Raw genomic sequence first — 23811 nt, 5'->3', positions numbered from 1 at the left:
GCTGAATCGTGTGTCCAGGTGAGCATAGAGTAAAAACAAACTGCTTACCTGGACTCGGAGCCAGAGGACACCTGGGTTATATCTGCATCTTTATGAGAAATTCTCCTGGGGTATGTGCATGTGTATACTTAAGCTAGCTTAAATTGTCTTGGTGACCTGTATAAAACAGTCTTGACTCTTGAATACAACAGTACAAACAATTAGTCTGTATTAATAATGGCTTTCAGTAGTTATCTGGGCAACGTGTCAAGTGAATCATGCCTTCACTTCATCTGGATTGTGATGAGTGACCAGGAAGCCAAATCCAGAGAGCATGGATCAGACCATCTGGTAGGTGCAAAGTGCTTTCTTATTACCAACTATCAGGATCTAGGGGTTGTGTATGTGTTGGGGGGAATCACAAAATGTTTGAGCTAGAAGAAATCTCAGGAACCACATAGTCCAATCCTAGCATTTACAGATAAGGAAAGTGAGCCCAGAAGGGGTGGAAGGTGGAAGGCTCCAGTTTAAATTTTGCATTCTCCAAATAAGACCTACCTCCTGTCCTCTGCATTAGTTGCTTTTATGATCACAGTTCTGTGTCAGGGAGTCCTGACTTAGTTTAGAGCAGTGTTCTGAATATGTCATCCACGGATTGCCACCATTTGTTAACTAGTTTGTATTCTGCGTGTCTATATTGTGACAACTTCCATATTTCTGGCGGTGGAGCTAGTTGATAATTTAGGTTTCACATTTCATCATGTATCAACACATTGGTTTCAATCTAAAGCATCATCTTTATTGATTCTGATGTGTTGCTTTACTATGAGAGTTCACAGAGGTGTCTGTGCTCTTCGTGTCCTCCCACCCCTCTCACCACCAAAGTAATTTCCTAATCAGAATTTGACAGTTGTGGTTTTAGAGACCACCACACCACACATCATTGGAGCAACTATAGTTAGCATATTACAGAAAATTCCTTAAGCGAAGTGTGGATTGAGGATTTAAAATAAAAGGTTACTATGGTTCACTTTTCTTAGGTCTCATTTTTTATTGCTATGAAGTCCAGAGATGGATCAGGAGGCCTTCAGCAAATGGTTCTGGAGGATACCCTCTTCTTTCATTTCTAAATATCATGGGGCTCTATGAATTGGTGCATTCAAGAAATGATGCAATTAATACTATGTGTAATCATCTTTCTTTAGATAATTCTCTATTAACAAAGGAAATCTTCTGTTAAAATATTTTATTTATTTATTCATAGAGACATAGAGAGGCAGAGACATAGGCCAAGGGAAAAGCAGGCTGCCCATGGGGAGCCTGATGCAGGACTTGATCATGGGACCCTGGGATCATGCCCTAAGCTGAAGGCAGACACTCAACCACTGAATCACCCAGGGTCCCAACAACAATTCTTTTTAAAAATAAAAAGGTTGGGTGGTTAAAGTGCCAAAGTTAAGCCACCATCTTTTTTTTTTTTTTTTTTTTTTAAGATTATTTGTTTATTAATGAGACACAGAGAGAGAGAGTCAGAGACACAGGCAAAAGGAGAAGTAGGCTCCCTGCGGGGAGCCCGATGTGGAACTCAATCCCAGGACCCCAGGATCACGACCTGAGCCAAAGGCAGATGCTCAACCACTGAGCCACCCAGGCGCCCCCCCATTAAGCCTTCTACCTCACCCATTTTAGCTCTTTCTCCAATCACAAGTATAATCTATAATGTCAATATTATACTTAATGTTTCTCTCATTTGTAGTGGCAAACAGCAGAATAAAAGGAAAAAAAGGCTAGCTAAAAAAGAGACCTCTTATAGGTCTATTAGAAAGGGATACCCATTCTAAGTTAAAATTCTTTATGGGCAGCAAGTAAAATTACACTAGAAGTAAGAGGCAATCATCAAACACTTAAGGGGGGAAACTTGGTGGCAAAACAAAGCTGAGATTGAGGTTTCTGCAGTCAAAAATGGCCTTCTGTTTCAGAAGAGATGAATAGCTTCATCACTCAGCTTGATACCCTCATGAGAAATTTCCATGAGGGAGGTCATAGGCCATGTGCTAAGGGAAATCAGAGCCAGTTGTCAGAACATCTGCTTCCAAGTCCTGCTGCATGAGCCTGCATGGGTCCCAAATTTCACACTGGACTGCTGAACTCTCAGACAAATCAAGATTTAGAAAAGCCACAATAATTATGAAACAAATTAGGGTTTTAAAATATGGCCCCAAATAAAAATTCATTGTCACTAAATTTTTTGGTTCTCTTCTTGAAATAATCATCAACAGTTCAAGTGTAGGGAAGCACAACTGAACAGAATGGATAGAAGAAAGAAAAAGAGGGCAAAAGGAGAAGTGGTAACATAATTTCCCTCCTGTAATGCCAAGTATCAGTACCAGGTTCTTGCCAACTTGTATACATGCATCTATTTTGATGCCTTTCTAGACAACTCTGCTTAATTCCATCTACTGGCAGCTCCACGGGGGTGAGTCTTTTGGCTTTCCACTTTACTCTTGTGTCTCCACAGCCAAGGAGATCATCCAGTGTACACGAGGTGCTCGCTAAGCATTTGCTGGGTAAATGAACCTTGGCAACTGATTCTAACTTTTTTCTGAATCTCTAATTCTATTCAAGAGGTGTTTGGAGCCAATGCTGCTCAGATTTTGGAGGGTCATTATCAAAAAACTGAATCTTCATTGGTGCTCTTTTGAGATAAAGTCTTTCAAGAAAGAAGCAAAGTGTCTCTAGCTGATTTGACTAGGAATACTGAGTGAGGCTATTAACACTCAAAAGATTTTAAACCTGGCATCCCTGGTGGCCCAGTGGTTTAGCGCTGCCTTCAGCCCGGGGTGTGGTCCTGGGGACTTGGGATCGGGTCCCGCATCGGGCTCCCTGCATGGAGCCTGCTTCTCCCTCTGCCTGTGTCTCTGCCTCTCTCTCTGTCATGAATAAATAAATAAATTCTTAAAAAAAAAGATTTTAAACCAACAAAATAGGTTTTTTCAAGTTATAGGGTATGCACATATCTTTGAGCAGGTGGTGAAATTGTGTTTACTAAGAGCCCCAATTGTCCCCTGGCTTTATTTAGTCATGAAACAAGAGACAATATCCTAATGGAAATAATTGATAGTAGTTGTGATATAAACTTAAATAAACAGAAGGAATTATGAGTCTGTTTATAACCATATCTACTCACAAAGTTTTTCAACTGCTGTGTTTCATAGCAGCTTCATTTGCATGACATGGCCCAGCCTTTTCTAACTGATGTATATTTTTCTTTCTAAGCCTGGTCTATCAGCTTATTTGCATGTTCAATGACACTAATAGCACTGTCAGCTCCTTTACAACCTAGATGTCATTTTTATTAAATAGATTTTAGTTCAGCATCAAGCAGGTAAATAATAGTAATAGCAATTACAGCAAAAGCTATCTTTCTTGAGTATTTACTATGTACTAGGGCACCTAGGAATGGTGTCCATCATTTCATTTACACAACAACTCCAGGAAGCAAGTACTACTTTCCATACTTTGTAGATGAGGACTCTATTTCAACTCTGTTCTGCTTATTTGACACCTACAGATTGAAAGTAAAAAGAAAGAAACATTTATCATGCAAATCAATGTAAAAAGAAAGCTGAGGTAACATTACTTGTATCAGACAATTTGACTAAGAAAAATGGTAACAAGAGACAAAAGACATTATATAATAATAAGGCAAACAAATCAACAAGACGACATAACAATTATAAATATTTATCCAACCAACATGGGAGCACCTAAATACTTAAAGTAGTTACTAACAAATACAAAGGAAATGTTCAATAATAATACAATAATAGTAAGAGACTTTAATAACCCACTTACATCAATGGACAAATCATCCAAACAGAAATATCAACAAGGAAAGGGTGCCTTTGAATGACACATGGGACCAGGTAGATTTAACAGATATATTCAGAACATTCCATCCTAAAACAGCAGAATACACATTCTTCTGAACAAATTCTGAACAGATCATGTATTACGCCACAAATCAAGTCTCAACAAATTCAAAAATTTTGAAGTCAAACCAGGCATTTTTTTTTCTGATCACAATGCTATAAAACTAGAAGTCGATCACAAGAAAAAATCCAGGAAAAGCACAAATACATGGAAGTTAAATAACAAGCTAACTAAACAATGAATGGGTCAACCAAGAAATCAAAGAGGAGATGAAAAATACATGGAGAGAAATGAAAATGGGAACAACAATCCAAACTCTTTGGGATGCAGCAAAAGCAGTTCTAGGAGGGAAGTTTATAGCCATACAGGCCTACCTCAAGAAGCAAGAAAAAAATCTCAAAGCCTAATGCTACATCAAAAAGAGTTATAAAAGGAAAAACAAAACCCAAGCTAATGGAAGGAAATAATAAAGATTAGAGCAGAAATAAATGAAAGAGAGACTAAAAAAAAAAAAAAAAAGGCAATAGAACAGGTCAGTGGCACTAGGAGCTGGTTCTTTGAAAATATCAACAAAATTGATAAACCAGATTCATCAAAAACAGAGAGGACTAAACACAATCAGAAATGAAAGAGGAGAAATAACTGACACTACAGAAATACAAAGGATTGTAAGAGAATATTATGAAAAATTATACGCCAACAAATTGGACAGCCTAGAAGAAATGGATAAATTCCTAGAAACATATAACCTCCCCAGACTGAAGCAGGAAGAAATAGAGAGTTTGAACAGACTGATTACTAGTAATGAAATTGAATCAGTAATTTAAAAAACTCTCAACAAACAAAACTCTAGGATCAGATGGCTTTATGGGTGAATTCTACCAAACATTTAAGGAACTAATATCTATTCTTCTCAAACTATTCCAAAAAATAGAGGAGGAAAAAATTCCAAATTCATTCTGAGGCCAACATTACCCTGATACCAAAACCCAGATAGAGACATTATACAAATAAGTACAGGCTGATATCTCTGATGAACATAGATGCAAGAATCCTCAAGAAAATAATAGCAAACTGAATCTGACAATACATGAAAAAAAAATCATTCACCACAATCAAGTGGAATGCAAGAGTGGCTCAATATTTTCAAATCATTGTGGTACATGAAATCAATATGAGAAAGGGTAAGAACCATATGATCATTTCAATAGATACAGAAAAAGCATTTGACAAAGTACATTGATTCATGATAAAAACCCTTAAAGTAGCTTTAGAGAGAATATATCAACATAATAAAGGCCATATTTTAAAAACCCACAGCTAATATCATACTCAATGCTGAAAAATTGAGAGTGTTCCCCCTAAGGTCAGGAACAACAGAAGGATGTCCACTCTCCCCACTTTTATTCAACATAGTACTAGAAGTCTTAGCCACAACAATCAGACAAGAGAAAGTTATAAAAGTGTCTAAATTGGTAAAGAAGTAAAACTGTCACTATCTGCAGATGACATGATACTATATATAGAAAACCCTAAGGACTCCACCAAAAAACTACTAGAACTGATTAGTGAATTCAGTAAGGCCACAAATACAAAATCAATGTATTTTGAAATATGCTGCATTTCACTTTTTTAAAAAAAGATTTTATTTATTTATTCATGAGAGACACAGAGAAAGGCAGAGACATAGGCAGAGGGAGAAGCAGGCTCCCTGCAGGGAGCCTGATGTGGAACTCAATCCTAGGAACCCAGGATCATGACCTGAGCCAAAGGCAGACCCTCAACCACTGAGCCATCCAGGTGTCCTGAAATACATTGAATTTCTATACACCAATGATGAAGCAAGAGAGAAAAATCAAGAAAGCAATCCCATTTTTAATTGCACTAAAAAGAATAAAATACCTAGGAATAAATTTAACCTAGGAGATGAAAGACTTCTACTCTGAAAACCGTAAGGCATTAATGAAAGAAATTGAATATGGCATAAATGGAAAGATATTCTATGCTCGTGGACTGGAAGAATATCGTTAAAATGTACATACCATCCAAAGCAATCTACAGATTCAATGCAATCCCCATCAAAATACCAAATGTATTTTTCACAGAACTATAACAAATAATTTTAAGATTTGTATGGAACCACAAAAGATCCCAAAGAGTCAAAACAATCTTGAAAAAGAAAAACAAAGTATCACAATTCCAGATTTCAAGTTATACTGAAAATCCATGATAATCAAAAATCCTAGAAGAAAGCACAGGCAGTAATTTCTGACATCACCATAGTACTTTTTCTAGTTATGTCTCCTGAGGCAAGGGAAACAAAAGCAAAAACAAACTATTTGGACTCTATCAAAATAAGAAGAAACAAATGAATAAAGTTAAAAAGAAGCCAAAAAAAAAAAAAAAAAAAGACTCCTAACTATAGAGAACAAACTGGTGGTTACCAGATGGGAGGTGGTGGTAGGGGGGATGGCTGAAATAGGTGAAGGGGAATTAAGAATATCACAAGGTGCCTGGGTGGCTCAGTAGGTTGTGTCCAACTTGATTTCTGCCCAGGTCATGGTCTTAGGATCATGAGATCGAGCCCAGCCTCGGGGCCCCATACTCTGCATGGAGTCTGCTCCAGGTTCCCTCACTCCCTATTTTTCTGCTCCTCCCTGCACTCTAACTCTCTTTATCTCAAGATAAATAAAATCTTAAAAAAAAATAAACATACCATGATGAGCACTGAGTAATGTATAGAATCGTTGAATCACTCTAATGTACACCTGAAACTCATATAACACTGTATGTCAACTATATTGGAATTAAAATTTAGTTAAAAAAAAAAAGTTCCCATCATGAAAATTTTTTATATTTATGTATGGTGATAATGTTAACTAGGTTTCCTGTGGTGATATTTTCACAATATTTATAAATACTGAATCATTATGCTGCAACCTAAAGCTAATACAGTGTTATTTGTCAGTTTACCTCAAAAAATGTCCTCAAAAAACCTCAAACTACCTCAAAGAACCTCAAAAAACATGAGCGACTCCTAACTCTGGGAAACAAACCAAGGGTAGTGGAATGGGAAGTGGGCAGGGGGATGGAGTAACTGGATGACAGGCACTGAGGAGGGCCCTTGATGGGATCAGTACTAGGTGTTATACTATATGTTAGCAAATTGAACTTCAAGAAAATTTAAAAAATAATAATAATAAAAATTATCATGGCCAAAAAAAAAAAATCCTATTGATCCCAAGTGGTTTATTTCGGAATGTCAAGCAGTAAGATTTTAATTCCTAAACTAAGAAGCTATCATAACTAGGATGGCTTTTCCTATTATATAATTTGGATAGTCATATGTTTGCTGAAGTCATAAAATCAGTCCATTGGTCTTCATTGTAGAGCCACTTTTGCTACTAGCCACACAGGGGACATCCGTGAAGTATGGCCTCCCTGATGTAGCAGCTGTATACCCAGAAGCAACTAGAGAAGCACTAGAATAGCAAACCTGGGTTCAAGTTCTGACATTGCCACTTCTTGGCCATGTGACCCCGGGATACAGGTTTAACCTCTCCAGGCTGTTTCCTCATTAATAAATCAGGACTGATCATTATCCCTGTCCCTTCCATCCTACCTGTGGGCATCAAGCAGCGTAATGCATGCAACGGGCTTAGCGTCTTTCTGGTCTATAGAAATAAGTGGTACAGTGGGATACTTTCTTACAGAGGCTTCTGAATACAGCCCCCCCAGCCCCCCCAAAAGGTAGGTGAAAGGCTGAGCCGTCTTACTGCAAATGCACGCTTGATGGAGGGCACGTTGCTGAACGCGATGACCACCGGAACGATGTCAAGGGCGCTGAATTCCATGGCTGCAGTGGCAATGGTCTGGGCATCTGCAGACTGACCGCTGCTGAAGAAGGTGGCGATTCTTCTGGTGTGAGAGCCTGGAAGCGTTCGCTTGAAGACATTCCTGGAGATAAACCTCATCACTCTGCCGATCTCCCTGCTGTCCGAGGACCTCTCGTAAGGGATAGCTTCAATCTCCCGGAGGAGCTGCTGCTTCTTGTAGGCGTCTGAGAAGCGGACGAGGTGCCGGGCGTGAGAGGTGTAGGTGAGGATGGCGATGCGGGCGCCCACCGGGCAGCTGTTCTCCCGGACCCGGACGCCTCTCACCAGGGAAGACATCAGCTCCTTCATGCGCTCGAATTCCTGCTTGGTGACATCCCGAGACTGGTCCAAGGCAAACACCAATTCGGTGGGATGCACGGGGCATTCTGGTTTTCCTGAAAGGCAAGAACGTGCTCCTGAGGTAGCATGCTTAACTTAGAAAAGAAAAGAAAAAAAAAAAAAAGATACATAGAGGGCAAAGTAATTTTAATTAAATATGCAAATATTTAAACATCGAATAAGCATTAAATGCTAAAACAAGCAGTTGAAATGTTAAATGTTTAAATCTTGAACAGAAATGCTATTTTGAAAAATTGATTTTGCTCTTTTAAGTAAAGCACAAGAGAGAGCCTATCATTCAACTGGAGTTTTTGTGCAATTTGTAAGTGAATGACCAAATTCAAATAATCCAAAGCTCATGGATATGCCCTTTTACCGACAGAAATTTGATCACTGGTATTATGCTTATTGCTGGAACTTTACACAGCTAAACTAAAACATAAATCTTTCTTTTTACTTACTAAGGAAATGTAACGGGTTGAAAAAGGAATAGGTCCCAAAGCTCTGTTAATGATCTCAGAGACGTTAGAAGAGAATGGATGTGCATTATATAGAACAGACCATCAGATGTGGAGTATAGGCACTGCAGAGACAGGTTAGAGACCTGGCCCAGCTATGCGCTAGTCCTGTGACCTTGTCCCAGCAACTTATCTCTGGGCCTCATTTTGCTCATCTGTTAAAAATGCCAGTCCTAAGATCAGCCACTACATAGCCCGGTGTTGAGGATTAAATGAATCAACACAGGCAAAGCACTCAGGACCATAGTGCCTGGCACATAACAGGTGCTGAGTTAATGTTAGTCATTCCTATTACAATTATGATTATAGACTTTCATCATGAGGACTGTATCACTTAAAAGAATGAGGAAAGCTTTCACGAACGTATTTTTATTTAACAGTTGAAAAGGCAAGTTTAACCAACAAATATACCTATTACATAGAGAAACTGAATGGTTAAAGTTGAACGTTAAATGTTAATTTCAGATTTATTTATTGATCCCAATTCATTCATTCTAATCCCGGTACCCTGAATTTATCACAGTTGGCACTGTATATTTGTCTGATTATATGGTTAATGTTTTCCTTTCCATGAAGTATAGAGACAAGGACTGTGTCTCTCCTGATCTGTCTGATTTTTAGTTCTCGTCATTTATCAGCATTCTAATAAATGTTGGCTGAATGAAGAAGAACCAAACAACGGACAACTCTTTTGCAGCAGGAAGAGGAAGAACAAAACTTTTTATAATGGGGGAGATGCTGCGTGGCATTGAGAGTTGGTAAAAGGAAATCTCAATGATGCACTTCTCTCGGAGGGGCGCCTCCTCTCATTCAGATGCCAGCAAGTTGGATTCAGAGATAATAAAAGCAGATTGAGGCCTTCCAGCTCTTTATAAGAACTCAAACTCAGACTTGTTGGGGCTGGCCTGGGCTGGCCAAGGGGGGAGTCCTCTGCTGTGACCAGATGAGCTTCACCCCCACTTTGGCATTAGATGTTTACCTCCTTTTGGTCCTGGACTCTGTGACCTTATAGGCAAAAGGACCAGTAAGAAGAAACTTTAACCCCAAACCAAACTGTGCATCTCAGTGGAGGCAGGACATAATTTATTAGCCTCTGAGTGTAACTTAGAAGGCTGAGCAGATATTTAAAAAATTGAGGTTATGTCAACTTTACGATAAGAAGTGAGGGGAAGTGTGACTGAACATGAAAGTGGTTCTGCGAGCTTTTTGTTTGGGCTGTGATTTGCATATGGGAACAACACAACAATAATACAGCTTCAGGTGCAATTTAGAGATAAAGGGGAAAAAAGATTCACAGCACCAGCTGAAATTCAAGTTTTCAGGAAAAAATACCTCCAAGGTAATTCAACTCACAAAATACACGTTCTGAAATCCAGCAAGCTGCCAAAAACCAAAAGATTCTAAAGACTGCTGGGCTGGATTGTGGTGGTACCTAGGAGGCTCTCCTCAAGGCCCAGATGACCACACAGAGGCCTAATAAGGCTGTACACTGATGGCTGATGCTTGGCACGGGGCAGGTGATGACAGGGACAGAGAATGACAAACCAAACTGACATGTACCTAAGGCACAGCAATGGCAGCCCTCTTGTCCACCACCGCATCTATCTGGAATACCACAATACCCTCCTAACTAGTCCTCCAGATTTTAAACTTAACCTTCCTCTACAATTTACTTTCCATAGCAGCCTAAATAAACATTAAAAAATCATTCATCAGCTCATGATCCTCTTTCAATACTTTTTATAGATTCTTTAATACGCTGCATTCCAATTTGAATATAATCCCACCTCTCTATTTGAATCTACCAAGTCCAACTTGACCTGGCGTCTGCTTACTTCATTTTTTCACATGCCAGTCTCCCCCTCCCTTCCTATGTCTCAGGCATTGGACTTCCATCAATTCCTAGAAAATACCTAGGTCTGTCTCGTATCATGGCCTTTGCACTTGTGTTCTTTCTCCTGGCTCTTGTAAAGCTGGCTTCTTTTTCCAAACTCCAACATCACTGCCTCAGAGAGGAACCCTCCATCCTAAAGCATCTCTCCCCTCCTCTAACATTCTGTGACAGAGCATCCTGTTCTTTATCTCTTTCACAGCAACTATAGGATTCCATATTTATTTCACGTGTTTATCACCTGGATCCTTGGCTAGAATGGAAGACAAGAATTATGTCCATCTTATTCAGTCCTGTGTCCCCAGTGCCTAGCACGTAATGGGTTTTCAATATTTATTGAGTGAGTGAAGATGCAACCAGAGGGCATGGATTGATGGGTCTCTACAAAAGGTATAGGGTGCAAAGGTATAAGAGGGTAATTGTCTGTTACATCTTAATTCTTCACCACTAGACTACAGATAGAGAAAATGAAGGGAAGAAGACATATTATAAAAAAATCTAATGGCAAAATAAATGTAATGTCAGTCATTAAAATATTAATAAAAAAAATCGAACCACTTAGTTGAGAAAGAGCTGTGAGACTCCACTAAAGCTGAGTGATTTATTGGAAGCAGGTCTGTGCTACCAGTATGAGGCAGCAAAAGACAGCTCAGATAAAATTTATATCTTTTGGCAGACAACACATTGTTTTAACTTGTCTTTCCAGATGTATGACATTTGGGAGCTTGATTATAATTTGCTGTAAATAAAGATTACTCACCATGTCCGCCAGCTGGGGAAGAAGAACAAAGGAGATTGGGTTATTATTTGGTAGAACAGAGTTCTGTACTGTGTAAGGAAATCATGGCAGTAGAAGCTCTGACCTGTGTGCTTTTTGTAGATGACTCAAACATCAAAGCAACAGAAAGGGTTTGGAGAAAATGCAGACAGATCCCAGCATCTTGGCAAAAACAAGATGGGATGGGAGAAGTGGGACAATATATAGCCATAAATCAGCAGCCTGCAGCCAGCTGTCAGAGGGAAAGAACCTATGCCCTGGGAAGGAATGTTACACTGCAGAGAGGTGCACTGAATTTGGAAAGGTTATTAGGTCCTAAACTCTCTTTATTCTGATTTTTCTCCATGTAGAGATCTATAGATATTGATTATATATATATGCACACATAAGTCTGTACAGATTTATATTTATGTGCGTGTATAAACATGAGAGGTGGACTTACTCTGAAACAGATGAAGCATAAGTAAGCTTTAGTTCTGCACTGTCCAATATGGAAGCCACTAGCCACCTGTGGCCATTTAAATTTTAATTAAAATTAAATGAAATAAATTCAGCTTCTCAGTAGTACTAACCACATTTTGAGTAGTAAAGTCACAGGTGGCTCGTGGCTACTACATATATGAGCAGTGTAGTAGAATACCTCCATCACTGCAGAAAGCTCTACTGCTTTTGACTTTTAACGTTTTCACTTGCTTTGTGCAAAACCCTGAGAAGGGACCTAGCCATGTGTTCACATGATCATGTGCTTTTACAGTATGCAAAAGTTGTTGGTTGTGATTTCCTTTCTTGTTCTAAATAACACTTTCTTTTCAAATAATTTTGTACCTACTTTTGGATTTGTAGTTTTGTACTAAGTCTCTCAAATTGAAAAGATTGGGCCTCAACACACTTGGATCTACCTTTGAGTCATTATAGTTCACATGGCTCTAATCTCAAAAAGCAAACTTTGTTAGTTCAGCCCAAAGAAACTAGTTTTAATGACAATGTATATATTTTGATTCTCATCGTGGTGGTCCAATATGGTACAAAAAGATGAAGTTGAGAGGACTCAAAACTTTAAAAAGTCTGTGTGTCTTTGAGACAAAGTCTCTCTACAGAAAAGAGTTCTAGATTGTCTATTTTTTCCCAAAAAATACCTTGAAGGAATTTTTCATTCATGGTGTTTATTTGGGAATTCATTACACACTTGTAGATGGACACTAAACAGTCGATTGTTTCCTCATCTTGTACATGGAATTCCTTTAATAGTGCTAACATGCATTTTGATAGAAGAGTCTGCTATAGGAGTCTTAAAGCAAATTCAGAATATTTATTTGCCAAATCAAAATGCCTTTTTGCTTTGAAAATTTGGAGAGAGAAACAATATACAGGCAAAATGAGTAAGTTTACAAAGCAAATCGATCATTCCAATGAAAAATAATCAAGCATATGTTTCCAGAAAACAAGTAATAAACAATAAACCAAAGTGCTCCCACCTATTAGGACACCCTATTGTCACAGCTAGCTTTCACACCAGGTGAATTCAATCCTGTGTTATTGTCAGGTGTTAATCTTCTTTAAAAGTTCAATGGGTCTCTCCATTGATTGATTTCACTATCAGAAGAGTTCTGACTTCATACCTAAATTTTCCCTAGGTTAAAAGGACTAGATTGCTTGGAACGGGTTCCAATAGACCTGAGGGCAGCCAGAGAAGAAGTTAAGAGTCACCAGTCTACATTGACTCAAAATACATGCAGTGACATCTCTAATGTTAAGAGATTGGCGAGTAAATTGTCTCAATTCTGAATGCAGAATTCACTGCTCTTCTTCTATGAATGCTTTGACAACTTGGGTGATCAATTTAAGCAGGGTACTTACGGCTGTGATCCCGTACATACTGAATGAGCTCACACATCTGCAGTTCAAAAAATAAAACAAAGAATTAACTGACCGACTGCCAGGTCTTCAAGTCTAAAAATAACTAAATTTAATGGAGTACAGAGCATTCTGTTGGAGTCAGGAGATACATACAGAAAATGAAGCCAATCCTCTGGCCCCTTTCACACCCTAGGAAACAAAAGAAATGTGGTCTTATTGCTCTGCACACACACATATCAATAGCCAGGATGTGCATTAGCCTGAGAAAGTGAAGCTTTCTAAAGATTTTATTCTTAAGTTAGAGGGGAAAAAAGAATACATGTTGGGAGGATCCTCATTACTGAGTTAAGAGTAATATTCTATGGGAAATAAATTGTAAGCAGCAAGCTTGATGAACACAAACCTCCAATGGCCACCTTCCTTCAGTGCCATCTGTGGACAAGGGTCATCCAGAATCTAAGGATGGAGCTGAACACTTAACACTGGCATGGAGAGCTTTGGGGCAGGCTTATGGCTTAGATATAGATGAGGCTGAACCATGTATGATAGCTGCCCATCCCTAAGGGAGGTTCAGAATTCCTTGACCCTGTGCTTTGCTTTGGCCACTGAATAGCAGCTGAACTAAACCTTCATCTGTTTCCATCACCAGTTGGATGACAAAACAACTAGACTCAAACCAAACATCTGGAAAGATAATCCCAACAGTCTTCCAAAAGTTAATGGAAAAAAATCTATATATCTATATATATCTATCTTGTAGATTGGAAATAGAAAGAACAAAGTGGAATTGTTCTAATTTCACATGTTCAATTATATCTTTGGAACAGAAAGTCTGGCTATTTTCAAAGAGAGAAACCCAGGGAAAAGTGCAATGAAGCCCCACCCAAATTCCTGGGGAAAATAAGTTCCATGTGAATACAACTTTGATCATTTATTTCTTTATTAATTCTCATTCCCTTCATTCACTAACCATTTATTGAATAGAAAGAGGACAAGAACCGGGCAAATAAAATTCACTGATAATTGGGAAATCACATTTTAGTTCAATATTTTTAATTTCCTCCCTCAAATTCTCCTCACCTCATGAGAAATGGCAACTAATATTTAATCACCATTTCCCCCTATCTCTAAGCACATAAATGTGGAAAAATATTGGAAATAGTCACCAAGTGCAAAGACAGAAAGCATGCACATTTGGACAATGAAGACTCCATGCACTTTTTATTTAGATAAGGATCTGGTGTGATTTCGGACTTTTCAACTTACCTTGCGTCCAGGAGGTCCTGGCTCCCCAGGGGATCCCATCTCTCCCGGAAGCCCAGTGGATATCTCAAAGCAGAATTTATTTATTTTAAAATTATATTTACATATTTATGTATAGTGTTTGTAGATGTGTTTTATTTTTTAAGAGATTTATTTATTTAACAGGGAGAGGAAGAGACAACAAGCACAAGCAGTGGGAACAGGAGAGGGAGAAGCAGACTCCTCGCTGAGCAGGGAGCCCAATGCAGAGCTTAATTCCAGGACCCTGGGATCATGATCTGTGCCAAAGGCAGATGCTTAACTGACTGAGCCACAAAGGCACCTCTAGTGTTTGTGGGTGTGTTTTAAGTTTTTCTTTTATTTAAAAAAAAATTATTCATGAGAAACACACAGAGAGAGGCAGAGACATAGGCGACACACAGAGAGAGGCAGAGACATAGGCAGAGGGAGAAGCAAGCTCCCTGTGGGGAGGCCTGATGCAGGACTTGATCTCAAGACCCTGGAATCATGACCTGAACCAAAGGCAGACACTCATCCACTGAGCCACCCAGGCGTCCTTGTGGGTGGTTTCAAATGTCAAAGAAATACACTTTTATTTTATAACATTGAGAGACTTCCAAAAAGCACACAAAAAGAAAAAAATCTACGACAATTCTGTTGCTTCCAAATAATCCTTGGTGCATTTTCTTCTAGTCTTTTACTTTTAAATTCTTTTGGCATTTTTATATATTTATATATGCATGTATTCTTTTAAAATGTAATTTTATATTTTTTCCTGTTAATCTTTTAAACTAAATAGATCTAGGGCAGCCCCGGTGGCGCAGCGGTTTAGCGCCGCCTGCAGCCTAGGGCGTGATCCTGGAGACCCGGGATCGAGTCCCACATCGAGCTCTCTGCATGGTGACTGTTTCTCCCTCTGCCTGTGTCTCTGCCTCTCTCTCTAGCTGTGTCTCTATGAATAAATAAATTAAAAAAAGTAAACTAAATAGATCTAGAAATTTTCATGTTATTAAATTGGGGAGGGGGAAAAATCACTTTTTATGCATTATGCCTGCATAATATTCCATTACACAGATGTACCATAATTTCTTTCATCAGTCCCTTATTGTTGGCATTTAGATTTGCTGTTGTTGTAATAAACAACCCCACTATAAAATTTTACGTGCAATTCTGATTATTTCCTTAGGGAAGACTGCTAAAACTGGAATTGCTGGATCAAAGGAGAAATTTTTATCTAAATGAGATGGTAGATGACAACAAACAAATGAACAAAAAACCCAGAAAAACAAAAATTTAAATATAAGATCCCTGAAACAAGGACACCTAGAAAGTTGGCTGGAGATATTTGTAGTGAAATAAGGAATAACAGCAGTAATAAAAACAATTGTTGTTGACTACTTACTATATGCCAGGAATTTTTCCATGTGTATTTAACAATATAATTTATCATAAAGAAGGCTAGGATTTAATTTAAAGATTAGGAATATTCCTTAGTTCATTCAAAATGCCATGGGATTTATAACTTTTATAGGAATGAAAAAATGTAGTTGTCCAAAATCAATTTAATTTGTACAAACATTGCCTTTGAGACAGGGAATAACTGTTGATATCCTTTGGGTGTTCAGCAGTGTGCTGGGTTCAGTGAAAAAAAAGTCATTGATCATATTTTCTTTAGAAGATATGAATTAACCTCTTAGGGGAAAAAATGGCAGACTGAACATATGAAGCAAAATTCTGCTCCTTCTCAATGTCTCATTAAAATCATAGTAAGTAAATTTCTTTAAAAGGCCAAAAAAATGGGGAGAATGAAAGACAATAGCCACAAACCTTCAGAGGCTAGAAAGCAGATGTATACTTGTTAAATGACTTAGTAGATCTGAAAAAAGCTGTATCCTAAGCCAGTAGGGGGAAAGTCAAGAATTCATTCCCAGAAGGCTCAAGAATTGGCAGCACCAGATACCTCCAAAAGTGGAGGTGGAGGGGAGGGGCTAAATAAGGAGGACTGGTTGAAAATCATTTTAGGAATCCTCCAGTCTCCTCTCCATTCTTTGCAGTTGGGTGAATATCCCTTTTTCCACTCCCAACAACAGGTAGAGGTACAACTGAGGGATCTGTACCAGGGAACTCCAGGCAGATCTGAGGGCCAATGGTACCCTCCTGAAAACAGGGTGATTCAATGAAGGTATGTGAAATAGACATGATACCCCTCAGGTTTTCTTTTCCATATGGTTTCATGAAAACTACAGCCAGACCTTCATACTCAGGCAGGAACCTGAAACAATCTTCCCAGGGGAATCTGACCAAAAACAGAAGACCTAAAGATACCAGTATTAGAAGTCTGCTAAGTAAAGAACTAATTCAGCCAGATTGCTCTTCAGTAAAACTTGTAGTTGACCAGTTCTATCAATGTCAGTTAGCCTTTTTTGTCTTTAATTCTTAAATAGGAAGTGATGGCTCATTCTCCAGACATGCTGGAAATAGAAATCAATACAGAAGAAAAAAAGCCATACAAAAAAGACTATGTTGGGCAAAGAAGACTGTAGAAATATTTATTTAGATCCTCAGAAAAGTAAGAGAAGATGTTTCAGCCATGAAACAAGACAGGATAGTATAAAGAAATATTTGGAGAACAGGAACAAGCTCTTTAAAATTAAATCATGAGAGGAGCATTGTGAAATAAAGAAATTTCCCATAAAGTAGATCTAAAAGACAATATTAGAAATAGAGAAGAACCAATAGAAACTTTAGTTCTTTCAGAAAGAAAACCTGGAAGTTTTCCGTGCCTTAACTTCAAATTCAGAAATATTTACATAGAGGAAAAGCAGCTTGGCAGGTGAAATAATAAGTTACAGTGATAAATTGTGGGAGAACAAGAAATTAAAGTAACCAAAGGCTAAAAGAAAAAGTTCACATACTTCCCATTGGTTCATTGTTTTATAAAAATGATTAATGTGGCATTGGGGGGACAAGAACCCAACAAACAGCTGAACTTGTTAGCAGGCTTCCAATGTTCAAGAGTAAACTACTTCCTTAACAAGCCAAGGGAAAGGATCCAGAGATATTTCAATGCAGATGACATGTGGATTAATTTGCAAGTCTTTTCCAATTATCTTTCTAATTATATCAGTCATTTTTTTTGAAATCATAATGTTAAAGGAAGTCATCCAAAAACATGCATGAGGAAAAGAATTATAGCTGAAATTACAGTTCTCTTAGGAAAAACAGGATGGAGGGAAAGAGCAGTCTATTTTATATCCTTAAAACCCACATAAATAATATCTACACAGACAAGAGGTGTCTAAGACGATGTCATAGTTAGACCCTGAACTCACCTCCTCCCAAGGATACACAGAATCTACACCTACCTAGAGAGCAATTCCTCCTGAAAAGAGCTGAGGGCTGACTGAACAGCTTCACAACAAAGGATAAAGGGACCACAAAGAGAATGGCAGGAGAGATGAAGACACAGTAACCATGGAAACCCTACCCTTAATGCTATAAACTGCAGTGCTATGGACATTCTCCAGGATAGATTACATTAGGCTGCAAAACAAGTATCAGTAAATTTAAGAAGACTGAAATTATGTCAAGCATCCTTCCCAACCACAGTGGGATGCAACTAGAAATCAACCACAAGAAAACTGGAAAACCCCACAAATACATGGAAGCTAAACAACAGGCTATTAAACCATCAATGGGCCAATGAAGAAATCAAAGAGGAAATCAAAAATACCTGCAGACAAATGAAAATGGAAACACAATGGTTCAAAATCTGTGGGATGTAGTAAAATTAGTGCTAAGTGGGAATTTTATAGGAATACAGGCCTACCTCAATAAAAGAGAAAAATCTCAAATAAATAATCTTACACCTAAAGGAATGGGAAAAAAAAAAGAACAAATCAAGCCCAAAGTTAAAGGAAATAATAAAGAGCAGAACAAAAATAAATGAAATAGAGCTAAAAAACTATAAAAAACATTAATGAAACTAAGAGCTGGTTCTTTCAAAAGCTAAACAATATTGATAAACCGTTAGTCAGACCCATCAAGGGAAAAAAAAAAGAGAGAGAGAAGATTCAAATTAGGAATGAGAGAAGGTACAATTGACACTACAGAGGTACAAAAGGATCATAAGAGATTATTCTGAAAAAATTATATGCCAACAAATTAGGCAACCTGGAAGAAATGGATAAATTCCTAGAAACATTATTTCCAGGACTGAATCAAAAAAATCTGAACAGATCAATTACCAGCAATGAAATTGAATTGGTAATCAAAAAACCCTTCACAAACAAAAATCCAGGACCGAATGGCTTCACACTGAATTCTACAAAATGTTTAAAGAACATATCTAACCTTCTCAAACTACTCCAAAAAACAGAAGAGGAAGGAAAACTTCCAAATTCATTCTATGAGGGCAGCATTACCTGGTACCAAAATTGGAGGAAAAAAAACAACATACTATAAACAAAGAAAATTACAGGCCAATATACCTGATGAATATAGATGCAAAAATTCTCAACAAAATATTAGTAATTCTAATTCAACAATACATTGTAAAGGTCATCCATCATAATCAATTGGGATTTATTCCAGGGCCAAGACTGGTTCAATACCCACAAAGCATTTCCTATAACATCAGGAGCAAGACAAAGATGTCCACTCTCACCATCTTTATTCAACATAGGACTGGAATCTGAGCTGCAGTAATCTGGCAAGAAATAAAAGACATCCAAATGATAAGAAGTAAAAGTGTCACTATTAGCAGATGACCTGATATTATATATAGAAAACCCTAAGGACTCCACCAGAAAACTATTAGAATAAAGGAATTCAGTAAAGTCACAGGATACAAAGTTAGTATAAGAAATCTCTTGCATTTCTATACACTAATAACAAGGTAGCAGAAAGAGAAATTAAGAAAATAATCCCATTTACAATTGCATCAAAAAGAATAAAATACCCAGGAATAAATTTAACTAAGGAGATGAAAGACCTATACTATGAAAACTATACAACTGATGAATGAAATTGAAGATGACAGAAGTAAGTGGAAAGATATTCTATGCTCATAGGCTGGAAGAAGTAATATTGTTAAAATGTCCATACTACTCAAAGCAATCTACAGATTTCAGTGTAATCCCTATCAAAATACCAGTGGTATTTTTCACAGAACTAGAACAAGTAATCCTAAAATTTGTATGGAACCATAAAAGACCCCGAGTAACCAAAGAAATTTTGAGAAAGAAAAACAGAGTTAGAGGTATCACAATGTCAAATTTCAAGATATACTACAAAGCTATAGTAATACTACAAAGCATAGTACTGGCACAAAAATAGACACATAGCTCAATGGAACAGAATGGAAAACCCAGAAATAAATCTATACTTATATGGTCAATTAATCTATGACAAAAGAGGCAAGTATATACAAAGGGGCAAAGGCAGTCTCTTCAACAAATGATGCTGGGAAAACTGGACAGCTATGTGCAAAGTATGAAACTGGACCAATGTCTTACACCATACACAAACGAAATGGATTAAGGACCTAAAGGCAAGACTTGAAATCATAAAACTCCTAAAAGAAAACATAGGCACTACTCTGGATCTGTCTCCTCAGGCAAGGGAAACAAAAGCAAAAATTATTAATTGGGAGTATTATGAAACTAAAAAGCTTTTGTGCAATGTAAGAAACCACTAACAAAATGAAAAGGTAACCTACTGAATAAAAGAAGATATTTGCAAATGGTATGTCCAATAAAGGGTTAATACCCCAAATATATAAAGATATATGAGGAACTCGGGGCACTTGGGTGGCATAGTGGTTGAGTGTGTCTGCCTTTGCAAAGCTCAGGTTGTGACTCCCTGGTCCTGGGATTGAGTCCCGCATCAGGCTCCCCACAGAGAGTCTGCTTCTTCCTCTCCCTGTGTCTCTGCCTCTCTCTCTCTGTCTCTTTCATGAATAAATAAAATCTTTAAAAAAAAAAGATAAATGAAGAACTCAAACAACTTAACACACACACACACACACACACACACACACACACACACAATCTAAGAAAAAAAAAATGGGCAGAGGACTTCAACAGACATTTCTCCAAAGACATACAGATGACCATCAGACACATGAAAAGATGCTCAACATCACTAATCATCAGGGAACTGCAAATCAAAACCAAAGTGAGATATCACTTCACCAGTCAGAATGGCTGGTATCAAAAGATAAGAAATAACAAGTGTTGTCAAAGATACGGAGAAAAGGGAACCTGGGTGCACTGTTGGTAAAATTTATATTGTTGCACAGTATGGAAAACAGTACGGAGGTTCCTCAAAAAATTAAAAATAGAAACACAATATGCCCAGTAATTCCACTTCTGGGTGTTGAAAGAAAGAAAGAAAGAAAGAAAGAAAACAAAAACAGTGATTTGAAGAGATCTGCACCCCTATGTTTATTGCAGTATTATTTACAATAGTCAAGGTATGGAAACAATAGATGAATGGATAAAGAAGATGTGGGAGACAGACAGACACACACACACACACACACACACACACACACACACACTCTGGAGTGTTACTCAACCATAAAAATTAAGATCTTTCCATTTGTGACAACATGGATGGATGCAGAAGATACTATGCTAAGTGGAAAAGACCAGAAAAAGACAAATACCATTTGATTTAAATTATATATCAAATTAAAAAAAAAAACAATACAAATGAATAAACAAAGAAAAAAATATCAAAATAGCAGAAACAGAATTAGACTAAAAAATACAGAGGATAAACTGGTTGTTGCCAGAGGGGTGGTGGGTGGTGGAATAGATGAAATGGGTGAAAGAGATTAAGAGGTACAAACTTCCAGCTATAAAATAAGTAAGTCACAGATATGAAAAATACAATACATGCAGGAATATAATCAATAATATTGTAATAACATATGGTGACAGATGATGACTACACATCATGGTAAGCATTTTGTAATCTATATAATTTGCTGAATCACTATGTTGTACACCAGAAACTAATATAATATTGTGTATCAACTATATTTCAATAAAATTTTTAAAAATCCTGGAAAGAGAGTCACAGAGGTAGAAATGGTCAAGTGTAATGCAAAAAAGAATGAACATAGAAGAGCAAAGAAACTGCTACAGGATCCCTTAGAAGAGTGGGGGAACAATGAGCTAGGAAAAAAACAATTCTCTGTACATAAAGTTCTTGTTATACTTAATAAAAAATTGGATCAGAATAAAATGAACTACAATGACAAAACTCGAAAACCACCTCAAGTGCCACGTTAGATCACTTTGTTTTTCTTTTCCTGCTAATTAACATGGTGTTAAGAGGAGTTTACCCAATCAGTGTGCTATGCTGAAGAAAAGAAACAAAGAAATTCATTGAGAGACAATTATCACAAGAATGTCTCTTTTACAAAGTAGCTCTGTCACTTATGCACAGTGTATATACCTATAAAGAGTCAACAAGTGCAAAAATCTATTCTTAACCCACTGGAACCCAAATATGCTGATGCCTATGGGCTATACCACACACTTGTGCTCATTCCGAGTGATCCAAAGCTTTAGGAAATTTCCAAGTCCTTCTATGGAATAATAAGGACACATTCAGTCACATAATAAATGGAAACTTTCTCATAAAAATTAACACATATTCTCTTAAGCTAAATGGGGAGAAGACCTCTTAGGGTATGCTTCATTAAAAGTAGCTCAACAAGCTTAATCGTGAAGAACAAGATGCCAGTGGACATTAGGCTGAACTAAATCTACCAGGGAGATGGGATGAAACTGACCATATTTTGCCAGTGCAAAACTATTTTTGACCACAAGGATGCCTAAAACAAAATCTTATCTCCAGGGTTAAGAATTAGTATGGTGGCAGCCAGAACAGATAAACTTGTTCATTAAAAGCAACCACTTATTTGCCTTCTTGCTGGTGTTGAAGGATGAATCCTATACCCATCTCCCTTCCCCAGGTCTCCCTTAACACCACACACACACACACACACACACACACACACACACACACACACATTGTGCAGGTCTTGGGGGAGCAAGTGACAACTCAAATGACTGTAAAAGCATGAAAAGAACTTCCCAAAGTAGCTGAGGGGATAAGGCACTGGGGCTCTAAGAAGCTTACCCTCTTGCCTCTAGCTCCCTTGGGTCCAGTTTCTCCTGGACCACCAAGGTCCCCCATCTCACCCTGAATAAGTTCAGAAAAATAAAATGGTAATTAAAATCAAAGAGCTGTATCTCAATGTGTGTTTAAATTTATTCTGACATAAAGACATTTTTCATATATTTTATTCTTCAACAGTCTTCTTTCAAGTGTCTCCCCTCCCTTACCTTCTCCACTCCCTTCCCTCATTCTTCTAGCTCTCTACACAGCACACTGCAGCCTCCTTGTTTGACTTCTGTATCCCTCTCTTCAGCCATAAACACAGCCTCCTTGGAGACATGAACAGTGCCCTTTATTTTGTCCCCTGATCCTATCACAGGACCTGGCATCTACTAAGCTCAGTACACGTTTCTAGCAAAAATGAAAGCCTTAAGGTAGAAGGCATCATTGCTAACTTATTAGTGGAAGGTGATTACCTATATATAGGTATAATCACATTGGAAAAACTGAACCAGGTGAATTCAGGTTTTGGTTTTCCTTACATTTTACGTTCCTTTGAGCAAAGGAGAAAATACACGTGATAGAGGGGAAGGAGTCCGTGTGAGAAGAAAAATAAGGGTGATTTCTTCCTTTGCTTATGAATTTAAAAACTAGAAATGAAAATTCTAAAAAAGGCTGCTTCTTTCTGTCCTCCTTTTCCCTCATAAAGGTTTCTTTCTTTTTCAGATCATGACGTGAACCAAAATCAAGAGTCAGCCACCTAACTGACTGAGCCAACCCAGGTACCCCTAAAGGTATCTTTTTATTCATTTATAATTATTTCTTCTATTGTCCTGTGATACATTTCATAGCCTCAGGAACATTTCTGATCAATCTCTACTTAATATGAAAATACACAGTACCTTAGGTCCACTTTCTCCAGGAAATCCATCTTGCCCCTATAATTGACAGTATGGAAAATTAATATGTGTACATATCACCGAGGTAGGTTTGTGCTGCTGCTTTAATTGATTTTAGTATCTCTGAATCAAGAAAGGGCCAAAAAAACGGAAAATGAAACTGTACAGCATTATCTGAGAAACTAGCTCCAATTTCTAAATTAAGCTACTTATACCAAAATACCATGACAACCTAGATAAGTGGACAAATGTGCATATCTGAGGAATTATAAATCAGCTCTCCTTCTACTGAAGGCATTTAACAGGATAGCTGGCTATATGGCCAAATGTTTCTGGAACAGTC

General features: G+C 37.7%; 1 protein-coding gene across 1 annotated transcript in view; it reads right to left on the bottom strand.

The window, feature by feature from the left end:
- COL6A6 (collagen type VI alpha 6 chain) overlaps positions 1-23811 on the bottom strand; it is a 136864-nt gene that overhangs the window by 16901 nt on the left and 96152 nt on the right. The window contains exons 27-33 of the mRNA XM_026015506.2: positions 23472-23507; positions 22591-22653; positions 14437-14499; positions 13324-13359; positions 13171-13207; positions 11296-11307; positions 7689-8182 (exon numbers count right to left, since the gene is read on the bottom strand). Of these exons, the coding sequence (XP_025871291.1) occupies positions 7689-8182; positions 11296-11307; positions 13171-13207; positions 13324-13359; positions 14437-14499; positions 22591-22653; positions 23472-23507 (741 nt within the window). The remainder of the gene's footprint in view (positions 1-7688; positions 8183-11295; positions 11308-13170; positions 13208-13323; positions 13360-14436; positions 14500-22590; positions 22654-23471; positions 23508-23811) is intronic.

The sequence above is a fragment of the Vulpes vulpes genome, chromosome 11 (genome assembly GCF_048418805.1).
Source record: "Vulpes vulpes isolate BD-2025 chromosome 11, VulVul3, whole genome shotgun sequence".
NCBI lineage: Eukaryota > Metazoa > Chordata > Mammalia > Carnivora > Canidae > Vulpes > Vulpes vulpes.
This window is presented reverse-complemented; position numbering and strand designations above follow the sequence as displayed.